The 24,848-nt window shown below is 44.1% G+C and overlaps 3 protein-coding genes across 8 annotated transcripts; 2 read left to right on the forward strand and 1 right to left on the reverse strand.

Moving 5' to 3' along the window:
- The first annotated feature begins 996 nt into the window (after window positions 1-996).
- On the forward strand, window positions 997-6,897 carry aifm4 (apoptosis inducing factor mitochondria associated 4). Of its 3 annotated transcripts, none has more exons than XM_037472296.2 (19): window positions 997-1,307; window positions 1,810-1,912; window positions 2,040-2,149; window positions 2,250-2,359; window positions 2,823-2,867; window positions 2,958-3,039; window positions 3,170-3,282; window positions 3,362-3,448; window positions 3,535-3,626; window positions 3,803-3,933; window positions 4,120-4,235; window positions 4,335-4,406; window positions 4,654-4,717; window positions 4,807-4,883; window positions 5,056-5,173; window positions 5,286-5,384; window positions 5,483-5,558; window positions 5,644-5,748; window positions 6,310-6,897. In XM_037472296.2, exons 1-19 carry the CDS (start codon window positions 1,091-1,093, stop codon window positions 6,338-6,340), a joined length of 1,848 nt encoding a protein of 615 aa, XP_037328193.2. In that variant the 5' UTR covers window positions 997-1,090; the 3' UTR covers window positions 6,341-6,897. The 3 variants fall into 3 exon arrangements, with proteins under 3 accessions (XP_037328193.2, XP_037328182.2, XP_037328204.2); XM_037472285.2 differs by lacking the exon at window positions 997-1,307 and adding an exon at window positions 1,373-1,509 and having other exon boundaries at window positions 1,810-1,938; XM_037472307.2 differs by lacking the exon at window positions 997-1,307 and adding an exon at window positions 1,402-1,509.
- Window positions 6,898-7,106: 209 nt separating this feature from the next.
- zgc:153372 (uncharacterized protein LOC767695 homolog) lies at window positions 7,107-10,119 on the reverse strand. Its single transcript, XM_037472350.2, has 10 exons — window positions 9,906-10,119; window positions 9,459-9,592; window positions 8,962-9,112; window positions 8,748-8,884; window positions 8,553-8,622; window positions 8,396-8,477; window positions 8,169-8,300; window positions 7,945-8,087; window positions 7,621-7,743; window positions 7,107-7,445 (listed from the first exon to the last, which is right to left on the reverse strand). The coding sequence occupies exons 1-10, from the start codon at window positions 9,939-9,941 to the stop codon at window positions 7,368-7,370; spliced, it is 1,086 nt and encodes a 361-aa protein (XP_037328247.2). The 5' UTR covers window positions 9,942-10,119; the 3' UTR covers window positions 7,107-7,367.
- Window positions 10,120-10,320: 201 nt separating this feature from the next.
- Window positions 10,321-24,627, forward strand: prpf8 (pre-mRNA processing factor 8). 4 transcript variants are annotated; one of them, XM_037472256.2, is made up of 42 exons: window positions 10,321-10,506; window positions 11,129-11,249; window positions 11,333-11,501; window positions 11,614-11,778; window positions 11,910-12,128; window positions 12,232-12,444; window positions 12,661-12,786; window positions 12,967-13,072; window positions 13,363-13,553; window positions 13,674-13,793; window positions 13,894-14,083; window positions 14,213-14,332; window positions 14,466-14,600; window positions 14,732-14,861; window positions 14,964-15,160; window positions 15,283-15,489; window positions 15,924-16,087; window positions 16,177-16,303; window positions 16,554-16,746; window positions 16,860-17,047; window positions 17,138-17,376; window positions 17,554-17,700; window positions 17,783-17,993; window positions 18,161-18,277; window positions 18,381-18,628; window positions 18,709-18,888; window positions 18,996-19,131; window positions 19,278-19,447; window positions 19,609-19,738; window positions 19,846-19,992; window positions 20,117-20,277; window positions 20,417-20,608; window positions 20,963-21,200; window positions 21,324-21,452; window positions 21,652-21,939; window positions 22,081-22,274; window positions 22,427-22,666; window positions 22,815-22,956; window positions 23,059-23,199; window positions 23,312-23,451; window positions 23,601-23,803; window positions 23,987-24,627. In XM_037472256.2, exons 2-42 carry the CDS (start codon window positions 11,141-11,143, stop codon window positions 24,139-24,141), a joined length of 7,017 nt encoding a protein of 2,338 aa, XP_037328153.1. In that variant the 5' UTR covers window positions 10,321-10,506; window positions 11,129-11,140; the 3' UTR covers window positions 24,142-24,627. The 4 variants fall into 4 exon arrangements, with proteins under 4 accessions (XP_037328153.1, XP_037328161.1, XP_037328144.1 ...); XM_037472264.2 differs by having other exon boundaries at window positions 11,132-11,249; XM_037472247.2 differs by having other exon boundaries at window positions 10,321-10,496.
- Window positions 24,628-24,848: the final 221 nt, after the last annotated feature.

Below are 24,848 nucleotides of genomic sequence, written 5' to 3' on the forward strand. Positions count from 1 at the left end.
AAACGCACGTTTTATTTGTGGTGTGGCAGTCAAGTGCTGTTGGAAATATTAGCTCTACTTCGTTTTGTAATATGTCCCATTTAATATTGTTCAGAAAATGCAAGGCAAATCCAAAATCGTTTATATCATGGCTATCTTTTGACCAGTGGGTGATGATCCAGGAAAATTAAATGTAGCCTTTGATTGACGGCCCTGAAGTGAGGGGCAGATACTGAAAGAATGAAAGCCTGAAATACCTGTTGATCAAGCTAACACACCAAATAAAAACGACCTGTGTTCTGAGCCAAATCTTCTCTGCTATCTAGGGTCATAATTACTTTAAAAAGACACTTTAGAAGAAACAAAATGAAATCTGCTGATAAAATAATGAAAGATTTAATGAATATTTATTTTTCACAGACAGCATTCATCTCAATGAAGAGAATAATAATTGAATTTAATTAATTCACTTTTGAATGAAAAATAATGGCCACCATGGTATTTTTTTTCTTCAAAGTTTACTATTTCTATACAGTTGTCAGTTGTCTTAAAAGATCCGGAGTTCGAATAGCACATAAAGGCAACACGGATGACGTTTTTTTGTGACCCCGGAAGTCAGCATGGTCCTCATTTCAACGAGAATATTACATTGAATTTTGAACTATTGCAGAAAATGATCTCTTTTACGAAACTCACACATTTGGTTCAGCACAAAATAGTCTTCACAAATTCACACAACTTTTGTGAATTTCGAGACATGGATATAAACGTGGATTCATTGTCGTTTATTTCACATGTAATTAGAGATACAAGAATGACTGTTACATAAAATTGTGTTACATAATAACACCATTCGTATTGTTTGATATAAACTGAAGTTTGAAACATCATGGATATTGGACTACCCGTTATTTAAATCATTGTGCAAGTAGCCAGGATGTCAGCATGGACAGGAATAACACATGGCTCTAATACATGGGGACACAGCGCCACCACCAGGTCAAAGATCATTTTACAACCAACCAATGTCAACTACCGTTGTCAGCAGGTACGAAGGCCTGGGTCAAATGAATGAGGCGCGTGCGATTGCTTTTCCCGTGTTTTTGTCGCCATGGCTACCAAACGCAACATGTTTCTAAAAACAAAAACAACCAAGCATTCATTATTTGTTGGCTGGTGTATCGAATCACCTCCATCCGACGAACTCTCCAGTGTCACGGGCGGTTGTGGGAGGGGCTTGTACCACGTGATTCCCCCCCTGACGCGTCAGTTTGGATGTGCGGATGCGTCGTTTCTCTGGAGCGTTGATGTTGGCGGAAGAAAAGCAGGTGAGCGCAAACCCGGTTGTGATACTTGCTGTCAGAGTGACATTATTCCGATTAAACTCATTGTCCATGACACATCCTGGCACGTTCGCTGGAAGATGTTCAATCCCAATTGGGTTTAAAAATATATGTAGCTATAGAATAGTTACGTTCTATATATAACGTTAGAGCCGATGGATACAAAACAAGCCGGTGGTCATAAGAGGTAGGCATTCCAAGATTTAAGAAGTCTTTGGACAAAGAAAATGTACCACGAGCATGCTCAACAACCGAGTAAAAAATCGTGGATAATTCATAGTACCACGTGATACTCGTCTGTGGACCTCGTGGTTTTGTAAAGAGTAGAAAAGAAAATCAAGATCAATGGCATCACTGACCTTCAAATTGAAACTCACTGAATGCAACGCCTCAGTTCCTCAATAAAAGTCTAAGTCTAACGTTTTTTGTATGTATATATATATATACATACAAAAAACGTTAGACTTAATTTCATCATGTGTTGTAGGAATGAATCGGTGCCAAGAACCAGGACAAGGTGCGGAGGAGCAGCAGCAGGAGGAGGAGGTGACCGGGATGGTTTGTCAGGAGGTGGACCTGAGAGATGGACAGTAAGGCACAAATGGAAAAAGATCAGGTGGCCATGGGCACTGATGTCAGTGACGTGTAAACCTTTCGTGACCTCGGGGAGCTTTTTCTTCACTGTTCCCCTTCTTACCCCCTCGTGTGTTTACGAAGGATGAAGGAAGTGACCGTGGGGGACCAGAAGGTGTTGCTTGTTCGCACTCGGGGTCAGTACAGCGCCGTCGGAAGCCAGTGTTCTCATTACAACGCTCCCCTTGTCAAAGGTAAGCCTTCGGTTTTCATACACCCAAATGTGAAGTGATAAAGGTGTCGAGTTTGAGAGGTGTTTGAGAGGTGTTAACTGCGTGTCCTCTCACAAACCAGGGGTGCTGGTTGGTGACCGAGTGAGATGTCCCTTTCACGGTGCTTGCTTTAATGTCAGAACTGGAGATATCGAAGAGTATCCCGGTCTGGACTGTCTGCCTAGTTATAAGGTGACACACGTTGGTAGAGATCGACATTAATTGAAAAACTCTTTTAACATAAATCAATTCAGGGGAGAGGTTCATTCCACTTTGAAATGCCGACACATCTTAAATGATCTACTTGAACAATTTTGTGAAAACTTCATGTTATGTTTTTCATAAATTAAAATGTTTTCACTGCAGATGAGTGATGGGATTAAATGTTTTGATGGCAGCTAGTCATTTCAGCAATACTCTTTTTCAACCTAAATCTGTATAAAAAATGACAGAAGGCAAAAACAAGAAAAGTGCAAATTTATCCCATATTCTTTTTATTTGCAATTGTGTTACTAGGTAATGTGTTTCTATTATTGAGTGTACTTCCGCGCTCTTTCAAAATATGTCACTTTCCGTTGTAGAATGGTCAACATTTCCCCCACAAAGGACTGTGCTGTGATCACTATAAAAATCACATTTCTTTAATTTTTCACAGGTGAAAGTTGAGGATGGCAAGGTGTATGTTTCCATCCACAAAAATGTAAGTGATGTGTAAAATGTAAATGTTCCTTTTGATGTTGAGTTAAAAGTCCCTGTTTTAAGCTGTCACATGTTTGTTTGTGTCCCTCAGTCTCTGAAGTTAACGAAGCGCGTGAAGGAAATGTGCACCAGGGTGCCGGACATCAAACACACTACTCTGCTGATCGGAGGCGGTAAAGAACAGCTGGAATACATCATACAATAATGATGAATACTTTTTCAGACTTTTCAGTAAATTTGGTTGTCTCCTCCTGCCATTAGCTCCGAAGCAGTACACACTCAATGTAGGTTTTGTGATTTCAGGCCCGGCCTCGCTCGTGTGTGCTGAAACACTGCGCCAAAACTGCTACCAAGGTCGAATCGTCATAGTAACCAAAGACAGCCTGCCCCCGTTTGACAAGCCCAAACTGAGTAAGGTGAGAACCCTAAAACACAAAGGAAAGGTAACCTGTATTCATCTTGCATTGTGCGGCTCTGAACCGTTGCTTCCCTCAGGCTTTGGATCTGGACAGCGGCAGCATTCTCCTCCGTCCAGGTGACTTCTACCAGCAGCATGGGGTTGAGGTGTGGACACGGAAGGAGGTGAGCGCCCTTTTGTTTTAGCAACGCCCCGAGGGGAACGGATCCTCTTTTCGGGTCGGGTTAAAACGGGGCGCTTTGTGCCGCAGGTGGTGTCGGTGGACCCGGCGGAGAAGTCGGTGAAGTTGAGTGACGGCTCGCTGCAGCGTTACGACCAACTTCTCATCTCGACCGGTTGTAGGTCAGAGTCGTCATCCGCTCCCTCGAGTTTTTCCACAGACAAGAGAACATTTATGGATGGTTTTGTCCCACTCGGTTGCCACAAGACCACAAAAAGACAATTGCAGCATTCATGAAAAACAAAAGTCCATGTGACAACGGCGGGTGATAGCAGTAAATTCCTCATTCTCTTCACAGGGCGCGACCGCTCGACTGCCCCGGTTGGGACCTGCAGGGCGTGAAGTTGCTGCAGAGACACGAAGACGCCAATGAGATTCACCGCTCCGCTCTGGGCCAGAAAGCTGTTGTGATCGGAGCCTCCTTCATAGGTCACCAGGGTCCCTTTTCTTTATGTAACACACCACAATGGAACTAGGATTGTGCATCTTGGATTTAAACAGCTTACCGCATTGATATTAAGCTCCGTTTTGAAGGTGTCATTGCGTCATTCATACCTTTTTTAATATTCAGACCAACATTGCACCCCTGCTGAAAGTTTTTTTTTTATACAATAGGTATGGAGGTGGCCTCCTACTTATCCAACACAGCTGCCAGTGTGGCCGTGGTCGGCCCGTCCAGATACCCCTATGAACGATCTCTGGGGCCGCAGATCGGCCGGATGATTATGCGAGTGAGGAGGCGTGATGCTGCTCGGCCGTCACTGTTAGTGCGGAACGTGGTCGTCGCAAACGGAACAAAAGTTTAAAGCGCAGTTTCCGTGTTTTTTTAGATGTTGGAGGAAAAAAATGTAAAGTTTTACATGACTGACGCCGTCGATGAGATCCAAGGGGAGAACGGCAAGGTAGATCTACTTTTACTCCACCAGCATTGTTGTTTTTGTTCATTGGAGGAAACGCACAGGTGTGACTAATGCTTAAGTGTCTTCAAAGGAATCCAGCCACCATTCATATTACTATGTACACCTGTGTTCTTGCTGCCGTTGCGTGTCAAAATGTCTTTAGTGTCCCGAATTGTGCTGCTTCAAATTAATTGTGAACCTACAGCGTGTAGTGTACTGTGCATCCTTAAATGAGTCTCCTTTTTCCCAGGTGACGGGGGTGCTGCTGAAGAGTGGTATCGTCCTGGAGGCAGATGTGGTGATTGCCGGAATTGGTAGTTTTGACATTTACATTGCACAGATCAAGTTTGTTTTTAAACCATGCAATTCCAGAGAAATTAAACACAAAGATCTCTGTTTTCAGGCGTAATTCCCAATTCAGACTTCCTGGCAGGAAGCGAGTTGGAAGTGGACTCAAGGAAAGCTGTGATTGTTGACAAGGTAACATGCATTCATCCCTAGGATATTAACACAACTAATGACGGAGGAACTTGGCCTCACAGCTTTACATGTAATGACTTTAACTGCTTTTTTTATATTGATATCACACTAAATTCCCTGAATCTCTCATCTCTGAGCCTGTTGCTTCTAACTCATTTATCCTTTCTAACAGTTCATGAGGACCAACATTCCAGATATCTTTAGCGCTGGAGATGTGACCTCTTTCCCTCTGACCATTCGTGGAGACCAAAGGGTCAACGTGGGTCACTGGCAAATGTCCCAAGCTCAAGGTAGCCAGTAGCATGTTGTGATTCATGTTATAGTCGTTTTTTTCGCATTGCATCACAAAATAATTAAAAGCCTTTATTTAACCATATAATTCATGCATTATTTTACCCTCAGGAAGAGTAGCTGCCTTAAACATGCTGAAGAAACCAACCAAATGTGAGTCTGTTCCTTTCTTCTGGACTGTGTTACTCGGGAAGAGTATCCGCTACACAGGTAGAGTATTTATTGTGGAAAGTATCATCCTCGTATGAGGATATTTAAACCAATTTAAAAAAAAAAAAACTATAACGGGGGGCTTTTCCTCACACTAGGCTACGGCGAAGGATACACAGAAATCCTCTTCAAAGGCAACGTGGAGGAAAGGAAGTTCCTGGCGTTTTACATCAAGTGAGCCGCTGTGGAATCACTTCTGATGCGGCTGAAAGTGAATGTATACGTTGTGCTGAATGGATTTTTTGGGTCCCCTTCACAGGGACGAGGTGGTGGTGGCGGCGGCCAGCCTGATGTTCGACCCTGCCGTGGCTCGTGTCGCAGAACTGATGGCGACTGGTCAGATAATATCGAAGGCTCAGGCCCAGTGAGTGTCATCCTGCTTTCACGCTAACTAGACAAATGTGTTCATATAGTCTATGCACATGAATTGCATGAGAAAGTGATCCATTCTGCTGCTGTGTTATTTCACCGTGGGGAAAGTGTCTTTCCTATTGTGGCCACTAAGGGGCAACGGAAACAAGCTGTGAAAAGCTCAACGTTTTAGGTTGAAAGGGCCAACTGTTTGTAGCCACAGCATCATTCATTAGGAGTCACGCTTGTTTCCCTATTCCCTCTCATTAAACCCATGTTTTGCTACGCGAGGATGGCCCGTGTCGTTAGCTGCTAAATGCTGCAATACATTCACTGTTTGAACGCTCTGCAGTGGCTACAAGCAACACTTTACCCTTTCCACAGTCATTTCCTCCACTGTCTATATGAAAAAAAAAGACTTGTGGATGCCGTCAAAGTCATGTAAACACAGGGGATTAAATCATTGCATTACTTCATGTTCAATGTAGCATCATATGTCAAAAGCCTGGACGAGACTCCTAACTTGGATACTTCCCTTTGCTAAGGACGTGTTTTCTCACTTGCTCCCGTTCAGAGCTGAGGACCTGAGCTGGCTGCAGATGTAACCAGATGTCTGCGGTATGAAAACGCCCCTCAGTGACAAAGGAGGATGGCGCATTCCCTTCCTCGCTGGAACTATGGCTCGACTAAAAGTGGGTCGTCCAAATGGTCACAGTCTGGGAATATCATTAGCCACTTTACTTAGATAAATACAAAATATGTTTTACTCATAAACAGTCAATTTAAAAGTATAGACATTGTTAAATAATAGTAATTATCGACCTTAAATATTCTGAAAAGAAATGAACCGCTCTGCTTGTTTTAGTTACTATGGTACAATAAATTTGAGTAACATAAAAAATAAATCAAAAATATAAAGGTCAGTTACAACTCTGCAATTAACAAATACATTAATAAACAGGTTATTAGCATTGAACCTATTTAACTTCTTAAAGCACTTTGTGTAATCTTAGATATATTTTACCTTATGCTGGATACTTTGTGAGATAACTTAAACTCGGGTATTAAATAAATCTGATTGTATATCCTGTCATCAGCTGCAGTACGTGTTTTCTGTCTTAACCCTGTGTAATGACAATAAACCATTAGTCACCAGTAGAAAGCCTTTTCTTCTCAGTCGTTTCTGTGATGTGATCAGCTCTTAGAAGTCTTTGACATTAGGGATAAGATTAAACCTGTCACCATGTCATGTGGTCCAAACGTAATGCTCACTCAATGGTTATTAATATAACCTGATTTGAATTTCCTGTTTTTTCACTCATACGATGGAGAAAAAAAGGACAAATAAAATGAGGCACAATGACGGCTTAATCCAGTCAAGAAGCTTTTATTGTCAATACAACACAACCTTTTTCTTGTTTGTTTGCTTAGGTTGGTTGAAGGATCAAAGGGTAAAACAATTATGACATTTTGTTTTATCACTTATTTATTATTTTAATACGACAGCATTATCTTGTTAACAACAACTCACCACACAAATATCCAGTAAAAGACATAACGTGTTCTTTTCTAATGATATGAACATATAAAATCAACTAATCAAACTTTGTGTATTACAATGTTATTTCTGATTCATTTGCTGGTTTTGGAGCATTGTTTCACTGAGGATCCCAGTTTGTCGGCCAGAAGAAATGGGTTGAGGTGGCAGTACTAAAGGAACGAATAAATACATTCCTGATTATTGTTTACACAAGACACAAACAAATACTTGTTACTATACTTGTTTCTTGCAGGTTAAACATGGGTCAATTTTGATTTTTTTCTGAATTCAGTCAGTGTTTTTCCAAAATAAAAGCATTTCAGGTAAACCCCAAACATCAGCTACCTGTGGTGTTGGCTCGGAGTCGGACTCTTGTTGATCCGATACCTGGATTTTGAAATCTGGGGAGAAACGAGATCTCTGGAGGATTGCTGCCATCTCTCCATTCACTGCCACTGCCACGTCTTTCTGCAAAGCACAAAATAAAACATTGATATAATCTTCCCAACCACATTACACAATATAATTAAATTTGAATATGCAGCATTTACTTTTATTTTAAAAAGACATAACCGACTTTTTCTGAATAATCCACAGGTTAGTAAATTATCTGCTTGAACATTAATAAAGCAAATGGATATTGGTCCAATTGGCCTTATCTGCCTTTACTTTGAAACAGTGGGAGGAATCAAAGTCCAGCTGATCGGGGAAATCTGCCACAGTTCCTTTATAGGTCACGGTCGCCTCAGACACGGCTGGACCTTTGGGCAGCTTGAAAAGCCGATAAGTGCCCGAAGCAAAGCTGACGTCGCCTGGAAAAACAAAACTGGTTCAATTGCAAAGTGAAAAAGATCTTTTCATCTTATCAAAAGTCAATGTTCCCTTTTTCTTACCTGCTTTTGCTTTAAGCTCAATGTTGAAGATCGCAATGTGACTGGCTGAAACAAGACGTGGAGTGCCGAAACCTACGCTGTGTGCCAACGAAATGAGATCCTTCCAAAACAGAGAACCACCCATTCCTTCCCCTGGGCCAGAAATAAAATGTCACAATCTAACAGAAGATATTGTCTGTCAGCATTACAGCCATTCTGCTCTCTTACAAGGACTTTTAGATTCTTACCCCACAGGACTGGATCATCCCTCATGTGATCAGGAAGGACTTTGCTGGCATACATGTCACTGAAGTACAGCTCACCTCCCTCCTGTGTAAAGTGAGTGATGAGATCCCTTCACACCTTCCTTCTTTACATATTTACGTGGACGATTTTCCGACTAACCTTCAGGATGTTGTAAGCTTGCTGTAGCACTGCTCTTTTATCAGGACACAAACATATTACACAGTTGGATCTGGATACATCAGAGGGAGAAAACAAAACGGGTTTATTTATGAACTAATCAAAGCGGTCTCATTGTAACTGAGGAGAAAGTCCATTGACAGTTAATGCAGAATCACATGCATTCTTTAAACCTACAGCACTACATCCATCGAGTCACTCCGTATGCCAGCTTCACTGAGCTTCTCCATGTAGCCCTGGATAAATTCGATGTTGGGCTTCTCGTAGTCAAACTTCTCCCGGTGATACTCAATGTACTGACGAGACGCCGTGATCTAAAGGGAAGCGGGTTGATTAGTAGAAAAGGCAGGGAAATCTAGTGGCAAAACGTTGAGCGAGTGCGCGTCATCACCAGCTCCTCCGTCATGTCGACCCCAGTCACGTGTCCGTTTGGCCCAACGAGTTTACTAAAGGCATAACAGTCTCTGCCGGAGCCGCTGCCGAGGTCCAGGACTCTGCAGCCCTCCAGCTTCGCTGGGAAGGGAAGGCCGCAGCCAAAGAATCTGGAGGAAAAAGGTTGTTATCAGCCAGACTGTAGAACAACAAATACTTAAGACAAAAAAACACATTCACCATCACTGAATTGAAGCCCATCAGTCCTTTTAAGCACATGGATCATGTATGATGCCGCAACTACGTGTTTGATTTGTACGAGCCCTGTCCGTGTTCTGTGCTCTTGTCATTGCTGTAAAGTCTAGTAGTTTAGCTTCAAAACTGTCTATTCTCATACCAATGACACCAGGTGATGTGAGAAAGTTGTGGGTGGGAAATATGCAACAAGCCAAAAAAAATGCAGTTATTTCTTAAGAGGATGTAAGTGTGAAGCTGGGACCAGATTGCACAGCTTACTTTTTTGTTACCTCCGGGTGAACCAAGCTCAGTGCATCCATGACACTTCTTGGCGGTGGGCGGCACGGCAGACTGCAGGAGGCCGCACTTGTTTGGAGATCAGCAGAGGACTCCAGTCGGCTGCCATAGTACTTCTGCACACATGATAGTCAATATATGTTCAACAACTGTCTGTACTCATGTGACTACATGGCCTCAAATGGAAACTAATGTCACAAAAATAACATCCTCACTACCATTGCATGTCTTCAACATTGTAATCCTGAGATATTACATAATAAGTTAAAATAAGGTCCACAATTAGGAGAAAACTAGAAAAAGTGTGTCCTTTTCTTAATCGTATGCATTTGTTTGATAGATGAGACAACTCTATGCGCAATAATGACATGACACTGCTTCTGCAGAAAACCGAACTTTCACCTAAAGACCAATCTGGAGAGGACCTACCTTTACATTTTCCCGCACGTCGTCACAAGACGCCATTACGTCAGACAGCTTTACAGAAACATTAAAAAGCGTCTCAGAATATGGGGAAAGAAATCGCGTCCAAGCGTATAGCGTGATTTATACTAGTAGAAGTATGCCTGTAATTCTGTGTCCTCTCCCCTCGCCAATGATCAGCCTTCTCCACTTTTCCGGCTCCTTGTAATTTTCAAAATAAAAGCATACGGCTTTTCTGCTTGTCGTTGAATCCCTGCAGTCCTCAGTCCGACGCTACAGGGGGCAGTAGTGCTCCGGAAGTGGTGTGATCCGGGTACTTACAAAATTGCGCTTGTCGGAGCTTTAGCGTATTTTTGTGCGTAGCGCACCAACCATTCATCGTGTGCGACGTACTTAAATTTACGTAGCGGTGCTTTGTGACTCCCAGCCAGCTGCGCTCATCGTGTGGCCGCCGTCGTCCGTCGTGCGTTCTTATGAAGACAAATCAACACGACGGTGGATCGTAAAAAAAAGACGAAACAACTTTGAAAGGGAAATGTTGTGGTAGCCATTTTTTTGGGTGGAACACGGCTGTCTTCGACGTTAAGAAATCTCACAGTAAGTGGAGGTGCGTTGTGTTGCAAGCTTTCTCCTTTTCGTTAACGTTCAGCCGTTAGCTGCTATGCTAGCTTTAGCAGGTGACTAGCTTACCGCTTCGTTCACGCATGGCCTAGCTAATCAACTACAGACTACCAACATCGACGATATCTATTTTTTGAGCTTCTTGTGTGTTGTAATGTTTGATTAATTTGTGAAAATATCTGGTGCAGTTTGTACTGTAACATGTGCCAAACGGATGAAGACTCTAGTCTAAGGTACAATAGGTTTGCACAACGTTGTACCGTACGGGAGCCATGTTGTTAAGCTAGCAGGCTAACAAAATGAATGGTATGTTTCACATAATTAGATGTGAAATGTGCAATCGTTACATTTATAACGTGTTGGGAATTGACGTGATCTACAGGTGTGGTTCTCTCAAACTTCTTGTGTTTTGTAACGTTAATATAAGCGACATGGCGTTAGATAACTTTGTCCTACGTTAATGTATTTGAGACGTTTAAATGGATTTGCCCGTTTAATCACGTAAATATGAAACTTGTAACCCAACTTCTTTATCATGCAGACGAGACTACACGCAGACCATATAGTGCTAGTGTTCATTAAATTTCATTGTTTGGTTTTGTTATTAGTAGTAAGGCGCCATGGCAGCCACCTTCCCCTACCGAGGGGTCCCTCCAGGGATGCCCCCAGGTGTGCCCCCTCCTGTGACTGTGCCGGACTACATGTCTGAGGAAAAACTTCAGGAGAAAGGTATGATTTTTTTTTAATGCATTGCAGCACGAAAAACCACATAGTTATATCCCAAGTCACCTGAAATTGTTTTAAATTTACAGCAAGAAAATGGCAGCACTTGCAGGCAAAGCGCTACTCCGAAAAGAGAAAGTTTGGCTTTGTGGATGCTCAAAAAGAAGACATGCCACCTGAACATGTCCGCAAGATCATCAGGGACCATGGGGACATGACTAATAGAAAGTTTCGCCATGACAAGAGGGTGTACCTTGGGTAAATATAATTGCAACAATATTAAGTGTATATAGATTTGACAATTTGTGTTTTTTGTGCAGTTTATTTTAAAAAAAAAACTCATCCTGTGTCTTACTGTTTTGTTGATCAGTGCCCTCAAGTACATGCCCCATGCTGTATTGAAGCTGCTGGAAAACATGCCCATGCCCTGGGAACAGATCAGAGATGTGCCGGTCCTCTACCACATCACTGGAGCGATTTCCTTTGTGAATGAAATCCCCTGGGTTATTGAGCCAGTCTACATCGCCCAGTGGGGGTAAGAGAGGGTCCTTGGGTGATGCTTTGGGTTCTCATGTAGTATATGGTTCTTGCATGTTTGAAAAGTGCACATGACGTGCATTATACATTCATATTTCTAATCTTTGGTATCCTGTACGCTCCTCACAGCACCATGTGGATTATGATGCGACGTGAGAAGCGTGATCGTCGGCACTTCAAGCGGATGCGCTTTCCACCTTTTGATGATGAGGAGCCGCCGCTGGACTACGCTGACAACATCCTGGATGTGGAACCACTGGAGGCCATCCAGATGGAGCTGGACTCTGAGGAGGACTCTTCAGTGGCAGAGTGGCTCTATGAGCACCAACCTCTCAAAGACACCGCCAAGTACGCTATTACATCAATCTTAAAAGTCAAACATTTTTAAGTTTTAAACATTTAGCTGATTTTCATTGTGCAGAATTAAACAATAATTATGTTCCCTCCTCAGGTTTGTGAATGGCACCACCTACCGTCGCTGGCAGTTCACGCTGCCCATGATGTCCACGCTGTACCGCCTGGCCAATCAGCTGCTCACAGACCTGGTGGATTTCAATTACTTCTATCTGTTTGACCTCAAGGCCTTCTTCACTTCCAAGGCCTTGAACATGGCCATCCCTGGGGGGCCGAAGTTTGAGCCTCTGGTTAGGGACATCAACCTCCAGTAAGGATTTCCGACTTTTAATGCACCTTCATATTTTCTGTCATTGTGGAGGGCTCTTGGCATCAAAACTGAATTATAACTCGTCATTTAAAATACATTTTCATTTAGAAAATGTGTTTCATGTATATGTTTTAAATACGGTCATTTGTTTTACCCCAAACAAAATAACATAAGGATTATTTGTACTAAAGCTGATCCGATATGTTTCTCCTGCAGGGATGAAGACTGGAATGAGTTCAATGACATCAACAAGATTATCATTCGACAGCCTATCAGGACAGAGTACAAAATCGCCTTCCCCTACCTGTACAACAACTTGCCGCACCATGTCCACCTAACTTGGTAAGAAATCAATTAAGGACTAAATTACTTTCTTTTATTTATTGCTCATGGTAAAATTATCAAATTTAAATAACAAATATTCCGATGTATCCTGCTGCTGAAAGTCTGTACTCATGCAATGACTACATTTACTTACGGTCAGAATTGAGTTCACACTCATGACTTTTTTCTTTATCGCAGGTATCATACACCCAACGTGGTGTTCATCAAGACAGAGGATCCGGATCTCCCAGCATTTTACTTTGACCCTCTGATCAACCCCATTTCACACAGGCATTCTGTCAAGGTAAGTGGATGATTGTGGCTGATTATACACCGTCTGATCAAATCTTGTCAATTACTCATGTATCTGAAATAAGGTCCTCTTACAAAGGCGCACTTGCATTGGCCAGCTTGCCTGTGCGTAAGAACTAGAGGAATATTGAAATTTAATGGTTACTTTTACTTTGGCTGCAGTAGCGGTTGACCCTTCACCATTCAGACAGTGCTTCTATTCGTTTCAAGATAAAATTGATTTTGGTTAACTCTATTCTTTTTAGAAGTCACTGATCTAAAATTCAAATTTCTTGAACCCAGAGCCAGGAGCCTCTGCCTGATGAAGATGAGGAGTTTGAGCTCCCTGAGTATGTGGAACCCTTCCTCAAGGAGACCCCACTCTACACAGACAACACTGCCAATGGCATCGCTCTGCTGTGGGCACCGAGACCCTTCAACCTCCGATCCGGGCGCACAAGGCGTGCCATAGATATCCCTCTGATCAAGAACTGGTGAGATGCATCATCATTTACAGATTGAAAACTGATGGCTCAGCTTTGTAGAAAAGGCTTTGCATCTCAGCCAAGATCCATTTTGAGAAACTCAAGGAAGGTTGTTAAATTGTCCTCCAGGTACCGTGAGCACTGTCCTGCAGGACAGCCAGTGAAAGTGCGTGTGTCATACCAGAAACTTCTGAAGTACTACGTGCTCAACGCTCTCAAACACCGACCACCCAAAGCCCAGAAGAAGAGGTGAGCGTACATGGACACTTAATTACCCTAAAAACTTCCTTTTTAAACTAAAGTTTATCAGTTTGTTTTCATTTGTTAAATTTTCATATCGGTTTTTCAGGTATCTGTTCCGCTCCTTCAAGGCCACAAAGTTCTTCCAGTCCACAAAGCTGGACTGGGTGGAGGTGGGTCTGCAGGTTTGCAGACAGGGTTACAACATGCTCAATCTGCTGATCCATCGTAAGAACCTCAACTACCTGCATCTTGACTACAACTTCAACCTGAAGCCTGTCAAGACACTGACCACAAAGGTAAAATCTGGACAAATCCAGAATTTAACCCACATTTTCAGGGGAGCTTAAGTGGATTTGCCTGTTTTTAAAGTGCATTACTCTTACTATTTCAGTTGACTTTGAACTATTTTTGTTTCTGTCTCCCAGGAGAGAAAGAAGTCCCGATTTGGCAACGCTTTTCACTTGTGCAGAGAGGTGCTGCGTCTCAGCAAGCTCGTGGTGGACAGCCATGTGCAGTACAGACTGGGAAATGTTGATGCTTTCCAGGTTAGTTCAGTAGCAAATCTTAACCTGCGACCCATCTGGTCACACTATTGTCATGTCATCAAAGCACCACATTTGTTAAACAATCGTCCAACTCACTGTGGACTAATTCCAGAATTTTGCCTCTGTATTGTAGTTGTCTGATGGCCTGCAGTACATCTTCGCCCATGTTGGTCAGCTGACCGGCATGTACCGCTACAAGTACAAGCTCATGAGACAAATCCGAATGTGCAAAGATCTGAAGCATCTCATCTACTACCGGTTCAACACTGTAAGTCAACGCTTTTTAAAAAAAAATTTTTACGAATTGATTGTATTTCAGATATTGTGTTTTGTATCGGCAATTTTATTTTAGCTTGCCACATTGGATCATATTGTTATCTTTTTCGTTTGTATTAACAGGGACCTGTAGGCAAGGGTCCAGGCTGTGGCTTCTGGGCTCCCGGCTGGAGAGTGTGGCTGTTTTTCATGAGAGGAATCACTCCTCTGTTGGAGAGGTGGCTGGGGAATCTGCTCGCCAGGCAGTTTGAAGGTATGGATATATTTAATCAATGAAATTGAATGACGTACACGGGTTTGAATCCGCATACAAAACAAAACCCATTTAAACAACCGTTTTTCATTTCCACGACAGGACGTCACTCCAAGGGCGTAGCGAAGACGGTCACCAAACAGCGCGTGGAGTCTCACTTTGACCTGGAGTTGCGTGCTGCTGTGATGCACGACATCTTGGACATGATGCCCGAGGGCATCAAACAGAACAAGGCCAGAACCATCCTGCAGCACCTCAGTGAATCCTGGCGGTGCTGGAAGGCCAACATCCCCTGGAAGGTCAGTGCATAACCGATCTCTTCCACCAAAGATGAGTGACTGAGGGAAGCGCATGAACTGTTGGTATCAAATGCTTAAAGCACTTCTTTGTTTGACGTTAGGATTTGTGACTTTCGTTATAGGTGCCTGGCTTGCCCACTCCCATCGAGAACATGATCCTGCGCTACGTGAAGGCCAAAGCTGACTGGTGGACGAACACTGCCCACTACAACCGTGAGCGAATCCGCCGTGGAGCCACCGTGGACAAAACAGTGTGCAAGAAGAACCTGGGGAGGCTGACGCGTCTGTACCTGAAAGCTGAGCAGGAGAGACAGCACAACTACCTGAAGGTAACGCACTGCAGAAAAGTGCTCGAATTAAAATTCCATTGAACCAAATGTGCACTTTCAAAATGTATTTAGTTAATAAGTTAGTCAATAACCTTGAACACATTGCCTCTGTATGTTACTAATAAAAACCCATTAATGGTTTCTAATTGCCCCAAAAAATGGCTTCGATTCTGACGTCATGTAAAGTAAATGCAGTACATGACATCCTCTTACAAAGGCGCACTTGCATTGGTCTGCTTGCCTGTGCGTAAGAACTAGAGGAATATTAACATGAATGGTGTGTCTTATCTCTGGCTGCAGCTGCAGTTGTCTCCTCACCGTTCAGATACCGCTTCTGATTATTACTTGATACTTCCTTACGTTAAGCTGTTAACGTAAAAAATAAATTGATGCATTTTGTCCCATTTCTAATGGTGCATTTATCCTGCCTACAGGATGGCCCCTACATCACAGCTGAAGAGGCGGTAGCCATTTACACCACCACTGTTCACTGGCTGGAGAGTCGGCGGTTCTCGCCCATCCCTTTCCCGCCACTGTCCTACAAACATGACACCAAGCTGCTCATCCTGGCCTTGGAGAGGCTCAAGGAGGCCTACAGGTAAAAACAGTTTCAACATGAACAACTTTGTCAGCAAACGCCAGAATATCCGGCTCTGCTTCATCATTTGTTTCTGTGTACCCTTTTAGTGTGAAGTCCCGTCTGAACCAGAGTCAGAGGGAGGAGCTGGGGTTGATTGAGCAGGCATACGACAATCCTCACGAGGCCTTGTCCAGGATCAAACGTCACCTGCTCACCCAGAGAGCGTTCAAAGAGGTAAGGGCCGACTGTTTTCTCTTAACAGTCTGTTGTGAAAACTTTGGTCAAAAATGCATTTCTATTCCACGGCTTGGTTAATAAACTGATTTCAACTTGGGCTCTTTGGATAAAATGTCCATAGATGATAAATCATTGTTAAAAGGAAAGTTGGCTACATGTCATATTCCTGTCAACGCTTTTGAATTCAATGTTGATGATGATGATACATTTGATTCATGTTCTTCTAAGAATTACATCTTCTTTGCAGGTGGGTATTGAGTTCATGGACTTGTACAGTCACCTGGTGCCCGTGTACGACGTAGAGCCCCTAGAAAAGATCACAGACGCCTACCTGGACCAGTACCTGTGGTACGAGGCGGACAAGAGACGCCTTTTCCCACCTTGGATCAAACCCGCCGACACTGAACCGCCACCACTTCTGGTCTACAAGTGGTGCCAAGGTCAGAAGCCTAAATAGTGTTTTCTGTTTTAAAGCCTGACCCAAACATGAGTTTGTCTCCTATTCTGTTAAAAGGAGAGAATCAAACATGATCTCTTTGCTGTTCCTCCTCAGGCATCAACAACTTGCAGGACGTGTGGGAGACTGCAGAGGGAGAGTGCAACGTGATGCTGGAATCCCGCTATGAGAAGATGTACGAGAAGATTGATCTGACTCTGCTCAACAGGCTGCTGCGTCTAATCGTTGACCACAACATCGCCGATTACATGACGGCCAAGAACAACGTGGTCATCAACTACAAGGTAAACTCTCTTACTTTGTCTATGCAGAGTCTAGCAGTTATGTTTATACTTTGTTCTTACTCTTTGCCTCATTGACTCTTGTCCCTCTAGGATATGAACCACACAAACTCCTACGGCATAATCAGGGGGCTCCAGTTTGCCTCGTTCATTGTGCAGTACTACGGCCTAGTGATGGACCTACTGGTGCTGGGCCTGCACCGTGCCAGTGAGATGGCCGGCCCTCCGCAGATGCCCAATGATTTCCTCAGTTTCCAAGACACACCCACGGAGAGTGCCCACCCAATCAGGCTGTACTGCCGCTACATTGACCGCATCCACATCTTCTTCAGGTGAGATTGCATCCCAGAAATTATAAACCGGTTCCTGACCTGACTGTTGGAACTACTGCTTTTTGGCAACACACGCTGTGATAGTCATTGAGTGGCTTCTTCTTGGACTGCCAAACTGGGCTGAACGTTTTTTGTAGATGGTAGCAGTCGTGGCTTTTCTTTTGCTTGATTCACCAGGTTCTCTGCTGATGAGGCCAGGGATCTGATTCAGAGGTACCTGACCGAGCACCCAGATCCCAACAATGAGAACATAGTGGGTTATAACAACAAGAAGTGCTGGCCCCGCGATGCCCGCATGAGACTGATGAAGCACGATGTCAACCTGTGAGTAGTACATTATATTTTATATGGGCAACATTATACTTGGATTACCAGATGTGGAGACAAATATCTTTTATCTTCTCAGGGGGCGTGCTGTGTTCTGGGACATCAAGAACCGCCTGCCCAGATCAGTGACTACTGTCCAGTGGGAGAACAGCTTTGTATCGGTCTACAGCAAAGACAACCCCAACCTGCTGTTCAACATGTGTGGCTTTGAGTGCCGCATCTTGCCAAAGTGCCGCACCAGCTATGAGGAGTTTACTCACAAGGATGGTGTGTGGAACCTGCAGAATGAGGTGAGGATTTGAAAAGAAGCATCTGTTGGCACACAAAGAATCATTCCGATACCTGGCCTCTTTAATATCTGCTGACATTTTACATGATACTTGCATCGTACGATAGCTCTCTGAAAGTGCGCATGATCACATTCCCCTTTTAGTTATTTGATTTTTCTTCCGTGTAGGTGACCAAAGAGAGGACAGCGCAGTGTTTCTTGCGTGTAGATGATGAATCAATGCAGCGCTTCCACAACAGAGTTCGTCAGATCCTGATGGCCTCTGGGTCCACCACATTCACCAAGGTCAGCTGACAACCTTCTTCGGCGAACTGAAACGTGCAATGTTAAAATGGGAAAATGGCTTGCCTTGTCAGAGTGGTTCAGTACGTACTGCCTCTACCTCCAGATTGTGAACAAATGGAACACAGCTCTGATTGGTCTGATGACGTACTTCCGTGAAGCTGTGGTCAACACCCAGGAGCTCCTGGACCTGCTGGTGAAGTGCGAGAACAAGATTCAAACTCGTATCAAGATCGGCCTGAACTCCAAAATGCCAAGTCGCTTCCCCCCTGTAGTCTTCTACACTCCCAAAGAGTTGGGGGGCCTTGGCATGCTGTCCATGGGACACGTGCTTATTCCCCAGTCAGACCTTCGGTAAGTCCCCATGAAGCCTGTTATCTAAATTATCTTGTAAGGGATCTGAAAGTGGGCTTTAATTCCTCTGTCTCTTCCAGGTGGTCCAAACAGACCGATGTGGGCATCACCCACTTCCGGTCCGGAATGAGCCATGAGGAAGACCAGCTGATTCCTAACCTGTATCGTTACATCCAGCCGTGGGAGAGTGAGTTCATCGACTCCCAGAGGGTTTGGGCCGAGTACGCCCTCAAGAGACAGGAGGCCATTGCCCAGAACAGGTACGGTCTTAATCAGATCTGCGTGTTTAATTGCAGTATTTATTTTTATGAATTTGTACTGAAATTCGACAAGGAAAATATTATAAGTGTGCTTTACTATGTTTCAGGCGTCTGACTCTGGAAGATTTGGAAGACTCGTGGGACAGAGGAATCCCTCGTATCAACACACTTTTCCAGAAGGACCGTCACACTCTGGCCTATGACAAAGGCTGGAGAGTCAGGACGGATTTCAAACAGTACCAGGTACGATGGAGACACAACTGATGGGTTGAGAGCAGTTCATTTGACTTAAATTATTTTGTTACAGTTGTTGAACGTTAAAATACCTACTTGTACCTAGACGCCAGCATGCATATGTCTAATGGTATCTTTGTCTCGACTGAGTGCAGGTGCTGAAGCAGAATCCCTTCTGGTGGACTCACCAGAGGCACGATGGCAAACTGTGGAACCTGAACAACTACCGCACAGACATGATCCAGGCTCTGGGTGGTGTGGAGGGCATCCTGGAACACACACTCTTCAAAGGCACTTACTTTCCCACTTGGGAGGGTCTCTTCTGGTGAGGACAACTTGATATTTAGAATGCTTATTGTTGGACAATAGACTAAGGACTAAAACATTTGTTATTCCTAAAGTGTATTACATGCTGTACTTTCCATAATATTTTAACTCCTGCATCTTACTTTTCAAATTGTATAAATTGTCCATTTTTTACTTTAGGGAGAAGGCCAGTGGCTTTGAGGAGTCCATGAAATGGAAGAAGCTGACCAATGCCCAGCGGTCTGGTCTGAACCAAATTCCCAACCGTCGCTTCACACTTTGGTGGTCACCCACCATCAACCGAGCCAACGTTAGTACAGCCGACATTTATCTATTTGTTCATCAATCAAAAGCATAAATGAAGAACTGTCCTAACATACGTCTTGGCTTACATGTTCTGTCCTTTTTGTCTTTCAGGTGTATGTGGGTTTCCAGGTGCAACTCGACTTGACAGGAATCTTTATGCACGGCAAGATCCCAACACTGAAGATCTCCCTCATTCAGATCTTCAGGGCTCACTTGTGGCAGAAGATCCACGAGAGCATCGTCATGGATCTCTGTCAGGTAGGTTTAAATCTTAGTAGACATTTGTTACTGTTTAACTGCCAGAGTGTAGGACGTTGAAATTGACACTATGGGTTTGTTCTTACCACAATACTAATTATACTCCTTTGGTATTTGTTTTCAGGTGTTTGATCAAGAGCTAGATGCTCTTGAGATTGAGACTGTGCAGAAGGAGACAATCCACCCCAGGAAGTCGTACAAGATGAACTCATCCTGTGCAGACATTCTCCTCTTTGCATCATACAAGTGGAACGTCTCCAGACCATCTCTGCTGGCTGACTCAAAGTAAGACCCGCCAAGCTTTCGTTACATGGCTTTCAGGAAAAATGGATCAGTGTCTATTCAAGTTTTTTTAATGCTTTTAATAGAACTTTACATGTCCTTTACCTAATCTGTGAATAAAAATGTGCCCCTCCTCCTCCAGGGACGTGATGGACAGCACCACCACGCAGAAGTACTGGATCGACATCCAGCTGCGTTGGGGCGACTATGACTCTCACGACATTGAGCGCTACGCCAGGGCCAAGTTCCTGGACTACACCACCGACAACATGAGTATCTACCCCTCCCCCACAGGGGTGCTCATCGCTATCGACCTGGCGTACAACCTCCACAGGTACATGGCTGATCTCAAATTATCGATTGAAAAAAACATTTGATGCAAATTCATTATTTTCTAAATGGTTTTAAAAGTGTGCCCATATGTGTGTGGAAATTACAATGCATGGCAAATGTTTGACAGTCTGGCTTGAATTCTGGCATAGACTTGTCCATGTTGTCAAGTACGCTCTACACTAGCTTTGGCGGTCATACCAGCTTACTTTTTTCAGTAGTAAATAATCTCGAATATGGTTGTTGGTTAAATTCACTCTGACCGCCCATGACATGTTTAGTTCACTGGGTAAGCACAGGAAATATCAATGAGAACTCTAAAGGTGGTCATTAACACTCTGTGGTATCTTTTCCACAGTGCCTATGGTAACTGGTTCCCAGGAAGCAAGCCTCTCATTCAGCAAGCCATGGCCAAGATCATGAAGGCCAACCCTGCGCTCTACGTGCTGAGGGAGCGCATCCGCAAAGGTCTGCAGCTGTACTCCTCAGAGCCCACTGAGCCGTATCTGTCCTCGCAGAACTACGGTGAACTCTTCTCCAACCAGATCATCTGGTTTGTAGATGACACCAACGTGTACAGAGTCACCATCCACAAGGTACGGGTGGAATTATTCACTAACTACTTAATGACTTAATTTCGAAATTGCAAATTGTCTCTTTTGCACAGCAATATAAACGTGTATCCTCTGCATTCAGTCACTTTTATTTTCTCTCAACAGACCTTTGAGGGTAACTTGACCACAAAGCCCATCAATGGAGCCATTTTCATCTTTAACCCCAGGACTGGTCAGCTTTTCCTCAAGATCATTCACACATCTGTGTGGGCGGGACAGAAACGTCTGGGACAGGTACTAAGCGGCTCCCAAACGCCTCACCTTTTTATAGTCAACAGCTCTGCTGTTTGTATGGATTCATTTGGATTCCTATTTGTTGATAATGAAGTTCTTACCTCTACAGTGCTCATGTAAGGCACTAGATGGCTACACTGAAGTTAATAGAATTCTTTTATTACTGTCTTAACTTCCTTATTTTTTTTCTTCTCTGCAGCTGGCCAAATGGAAGACAGCTGAAGAAGTGGCTGCCCTGATTCGCTCCCTCCCTGTGGAAGAGCAGCCCAAACAGATCATCGTAACCAGGAAGGGCATGCTGGACCCTCTGGAGGTCCACTTGCTTGACTTCCCCAACATCGTGATCAAAGGTTCTGAGTTGCAGCTGCCCTTCCAGGCCTGTTTGAAGGTAGAGAAGTTCGGAGACCTGATCCTGAAGGCCACGGAGCCTCAGATGGTGCTGTTCAACCTGTACGACGACTGGCTCAAGACCATCTCGTCCTACACAGTGAGTATCACTCCATCACACAGAAGCTAAAAGCAGAATTAAATGCATTGTACTGAATTTTGATTTTCCCAACAATCATTAGAGTACACATCAACTTATCCCCTGGGTAAATAGTCTGTTTTGTCCGTCCATGATCTTTAGGCCTTCTCTCGACTCATCTTGATCCTGAGAGCCCTCCACGTCAACAATGACCGCGCCAAAGTGATCCTGAAACCAGACAAGACCACAATCACAGAGCCTCATCACATCTGGCCAACACTCACTGACGAGGAGTGGATCAAGGTGGAAGTGCAACTCAAGGATCTCATTCTGGCAGATTATGGCAAAAAGAACAAGTGAGTCTTTCATGACCCTCTTAGTATTTGCCTGAAATGAAGTGTGTTGCCCAGATGGCTTTGTATGCAAATGTTCTGTTCAGTAACTTAATGGAACATTAGAAACGTCCCACGTGTGTCTAGTAATCAATGCTTTTCCCGTCTTCTTCCAGTGTGAACGTGGCCTCGCTGACTCAGTCCGAGATCCGTGACATCATCCTGGGTATGGAGATCTCTGCTCCGTCCCAGCAGCGCCAGCAGATCGCTGAGATTGAGAAGCAGACCAAAGAGCAGTCGCAGCTCACCGCCACACAGACCCGAACCGTCAACAAGCACGGCGACGAGATCATCACCTCCACCACCTCCAACTACGAGACCCAGACCTTCTCCTCGAAGACAGAGTGGCGAGTCAGGTGAGCAAACGGTTCTGTTTAGAGAAAGCGCTTATTGTTGATAATTAGAAACCACCAGCTTTTTGTTGTAGTTTGGGTACCTAGGTTATCCTAACCCTTTGGTGGCCGCCTCAGTTAGCTTTAATGTCGCTTGTGCTTCACCTGTCAGGGCTATATCTGCCGCCAACCTCCACCTCCGCACCAATCACATCTACGTGTCATCCGATGACATCAAGGAGACGGGCTACACTTACATCCTGCCCAAGAACGTCCTGAAGAAGTTCATCTGCATCTCAGATCTGCGGGCACAGGTAAGATTCACAGGGGGCAAAGGCTTTTGCTTTTGAAGTGAATCAAGTTGTGATAAAGAAGCTCTGTCATCGAAACCCACACACTGCACTGTGTTGTTTCAGATTGCCGGCTACTTGTATGGCACCAGTCCACCAGACAACCCCCAGGTGAAGGAGATTCGCTGCATCGTCATGGTGCCACAGTGGGGGACGCACCAAACTGTCCACCTGCCCAACCAGCTGCCTGGTCACGAATACCTTAAAGTAAGCGGGAATCCTCCAGCTCATTTTTACCAAAATGTCTTAATTTTCCTTCTTTTTTTAAAGCAGTTTGTTTTACCAACACTTTTGTAATGTCTTGCCCTTCTCTCAACAGGAAATGGAGCCCCTCGGCTGGATACACACGCAGCCCAATGAGTCACCCCAGCTGTCCCCACAGGACGTCACCACCCATGCCAAGGTCATGGCTGACAACCCTTCATGGGACGGAGAAAAGACCATCATCATTACCTGCAGGTTAGTTTTGTGACTGTTGAAAGTACAAATTCCAGATGTGGATCTGCCCCTTTGCTCATACAGCTGTGCGCGGTTTCTAAGAGCTGTCTTGCATTTACAACCGTGAAGTGATTGTTCCTTAAATGTGTGTTTTACGTCTTGTTCTCCAGCTTCACCCCGGGCTCGTGCACGCTCACAGCCTACAAGCTGACGCCCAGTGGCTACGAGTGGGGCCGACAGAACACGGACAAGGGCAACAACCCCAAAGGCTACCTGCCGTCCCACTATGAGCGAGTGCAGATGCTCCTCTCTGACCGCTTCCTGGGCTTCTTCATGGTGCCCGGCCAGGTGTCCTGGAACTACAACTTCATGGGTCAGTAGCCACATTTAAGTTGTTGAGCTTATATTATTCACCAGTTATTTAGTTTTTGTTTTGTAGTTTTATTAATGGTATTTGTCAAGTCGGGGCTGCTTTACTAAAGTCATGCCTGTCATAAAATTAGCAGAAAGGGTGATTTATAATATAACTTTTTTTTTTTAATTTTCCCTGTCCCAGGTGTTCGCCATGACCCCAACATGAAGTACGACCTGCAGCTGGCCAACCCGAAGGAGTTCTACCACGAAGTCCACAGACCATCGCACTTCCTAAACTTTGCTTCGCTGCAGGAGGGCGAGATCTATAACGCGGACCGCGAGGACATGTACGCCTAAGAAAAGACGTCCTGCTCTCCACGCATTTTGTAGATAGCTCTGCCACAATCATGTGGAGCCAGTCCAGAGGAGTCGTAATGTTTCTATTGAACACAAGCAACTGTGATGTTTGGAAAATTTCATGTTACGGCTTTGCAACACTTTTAGAAACAGTTTCTTTTGCTTTCTTTTTTACGTTTTTACAAATATTTTTGTTCCCCACTCTCCTACTTTTATTAGTACATTAAAACTTCTTTAGGAAGACAGTCCTTTTTAATGTTTTGTGGCTTGTTCTACGTCTAAACATTAGTACATCTTGGTGTAGCTGCAGTACGCAACACTTTGGGGTAAAATGTGATTGGTTTCAACAGGGTTAAAACTTATTCCCCTTTGCCCTAGAGAAAAGAAATTCAGTCGTATTTTCATGTCAGTACCACCCCGTTACTATGTTTGTACTGTACACAGTTTGACATTGTAGCTCGGGTTTAAATAAAGATCAGTTTTTTTTATAAACATTTGTCATGTGATGTTGTGATTCTCTAACGGTTCAATAAAGCTGTTACCAGGAAAAAAAGGAAGCATGTATGTTATGACTGTACAGTGCAAGTTATTAGGCATGCTTCCCTTTTTGGAGCATCGTGGAGTTTAGCCAACTTGCCCCCACACTCCATTTGACAGTTCTAGGTCAGTGTTTGACTGCGAATCAGCAGAGGAAATTCAATGTTCAC

This window comes from Pungitius pungitius, chromosome 3, assembly GCF_949316345.1.
Source record: "Pungitius pungitius chromosome 3, fPunPun2.1, whole genome shotgun sequence".
In the NCBI taxonomy this organism is placed as follows: domain Eukaryota; kingdom Metazoa; phylum Chordata; class Actinopteri; order Perciformes; family Gasterosteidae; genus Pungitius; species Pungitius pungitius.

Coding starts and splice junctions, on each gene's coding strand:
- zgc:153372 (XM_037472350.2), bottom strand. CDS start 9,941: ATGGCGTCTTGTGACGACGTGCGGGAAAATGTAAAG. Junction 9,593..9,905: donor ACGTGCGGGAAAATGTAAAG/GTAGGTCCTCTC, acceptor TCATGTGTGCAG/AAGTACTATGGCAGCCGACT. Junction 7,446..7,620: donor ACTCCGAGCCAACACCACAG/GTAGCTGATGTT, acceptor TCGTTCCTTTAG/TACTGCCACCTCAACCCATT.
- prpf8 (XM_037472256.2), top strand. CDS start 11,141: ATGGCAGCCACCTTCCCCTACCGAGGGGTCCCTCCAGGGATGCCCCCA. Junction 17,701..17,782: donor ATGAAGCACGATGTCAACCT/GTGAGTAGTACA, acceptor TTATCTTCTCAG/GGGGCGTGCTGTGTTCTGGG. Junction 19,132..19,277: donor CGGATTTCAAACAGTACCAG/GTACGATGGAGA, acceptor GACTGAGTGCAG/GTGCTGAAGCAGAATCCCTT.
- aifm4 (XM_037472296.2), top strand. CDS start 1,091: ATGGCTACCAAACGCAACATGTTTCTAAAAACAAAAACAACCAAGCAT. Junction 2,868..2,957: donor ATGTTTCCATCCACAAAAAT/GTAAGTGATGTG, acceptor TGTGTCCCTCAG/TCTCTGAAGTTAACGAAGCG. Junction 4,236..4,334: donor TCGGCCGGATGATTATGCGA/GTGAGGAGGCGT, acceptor GTGTTTTTTTAG/ATGTTGGAGGAAAAAAATGT.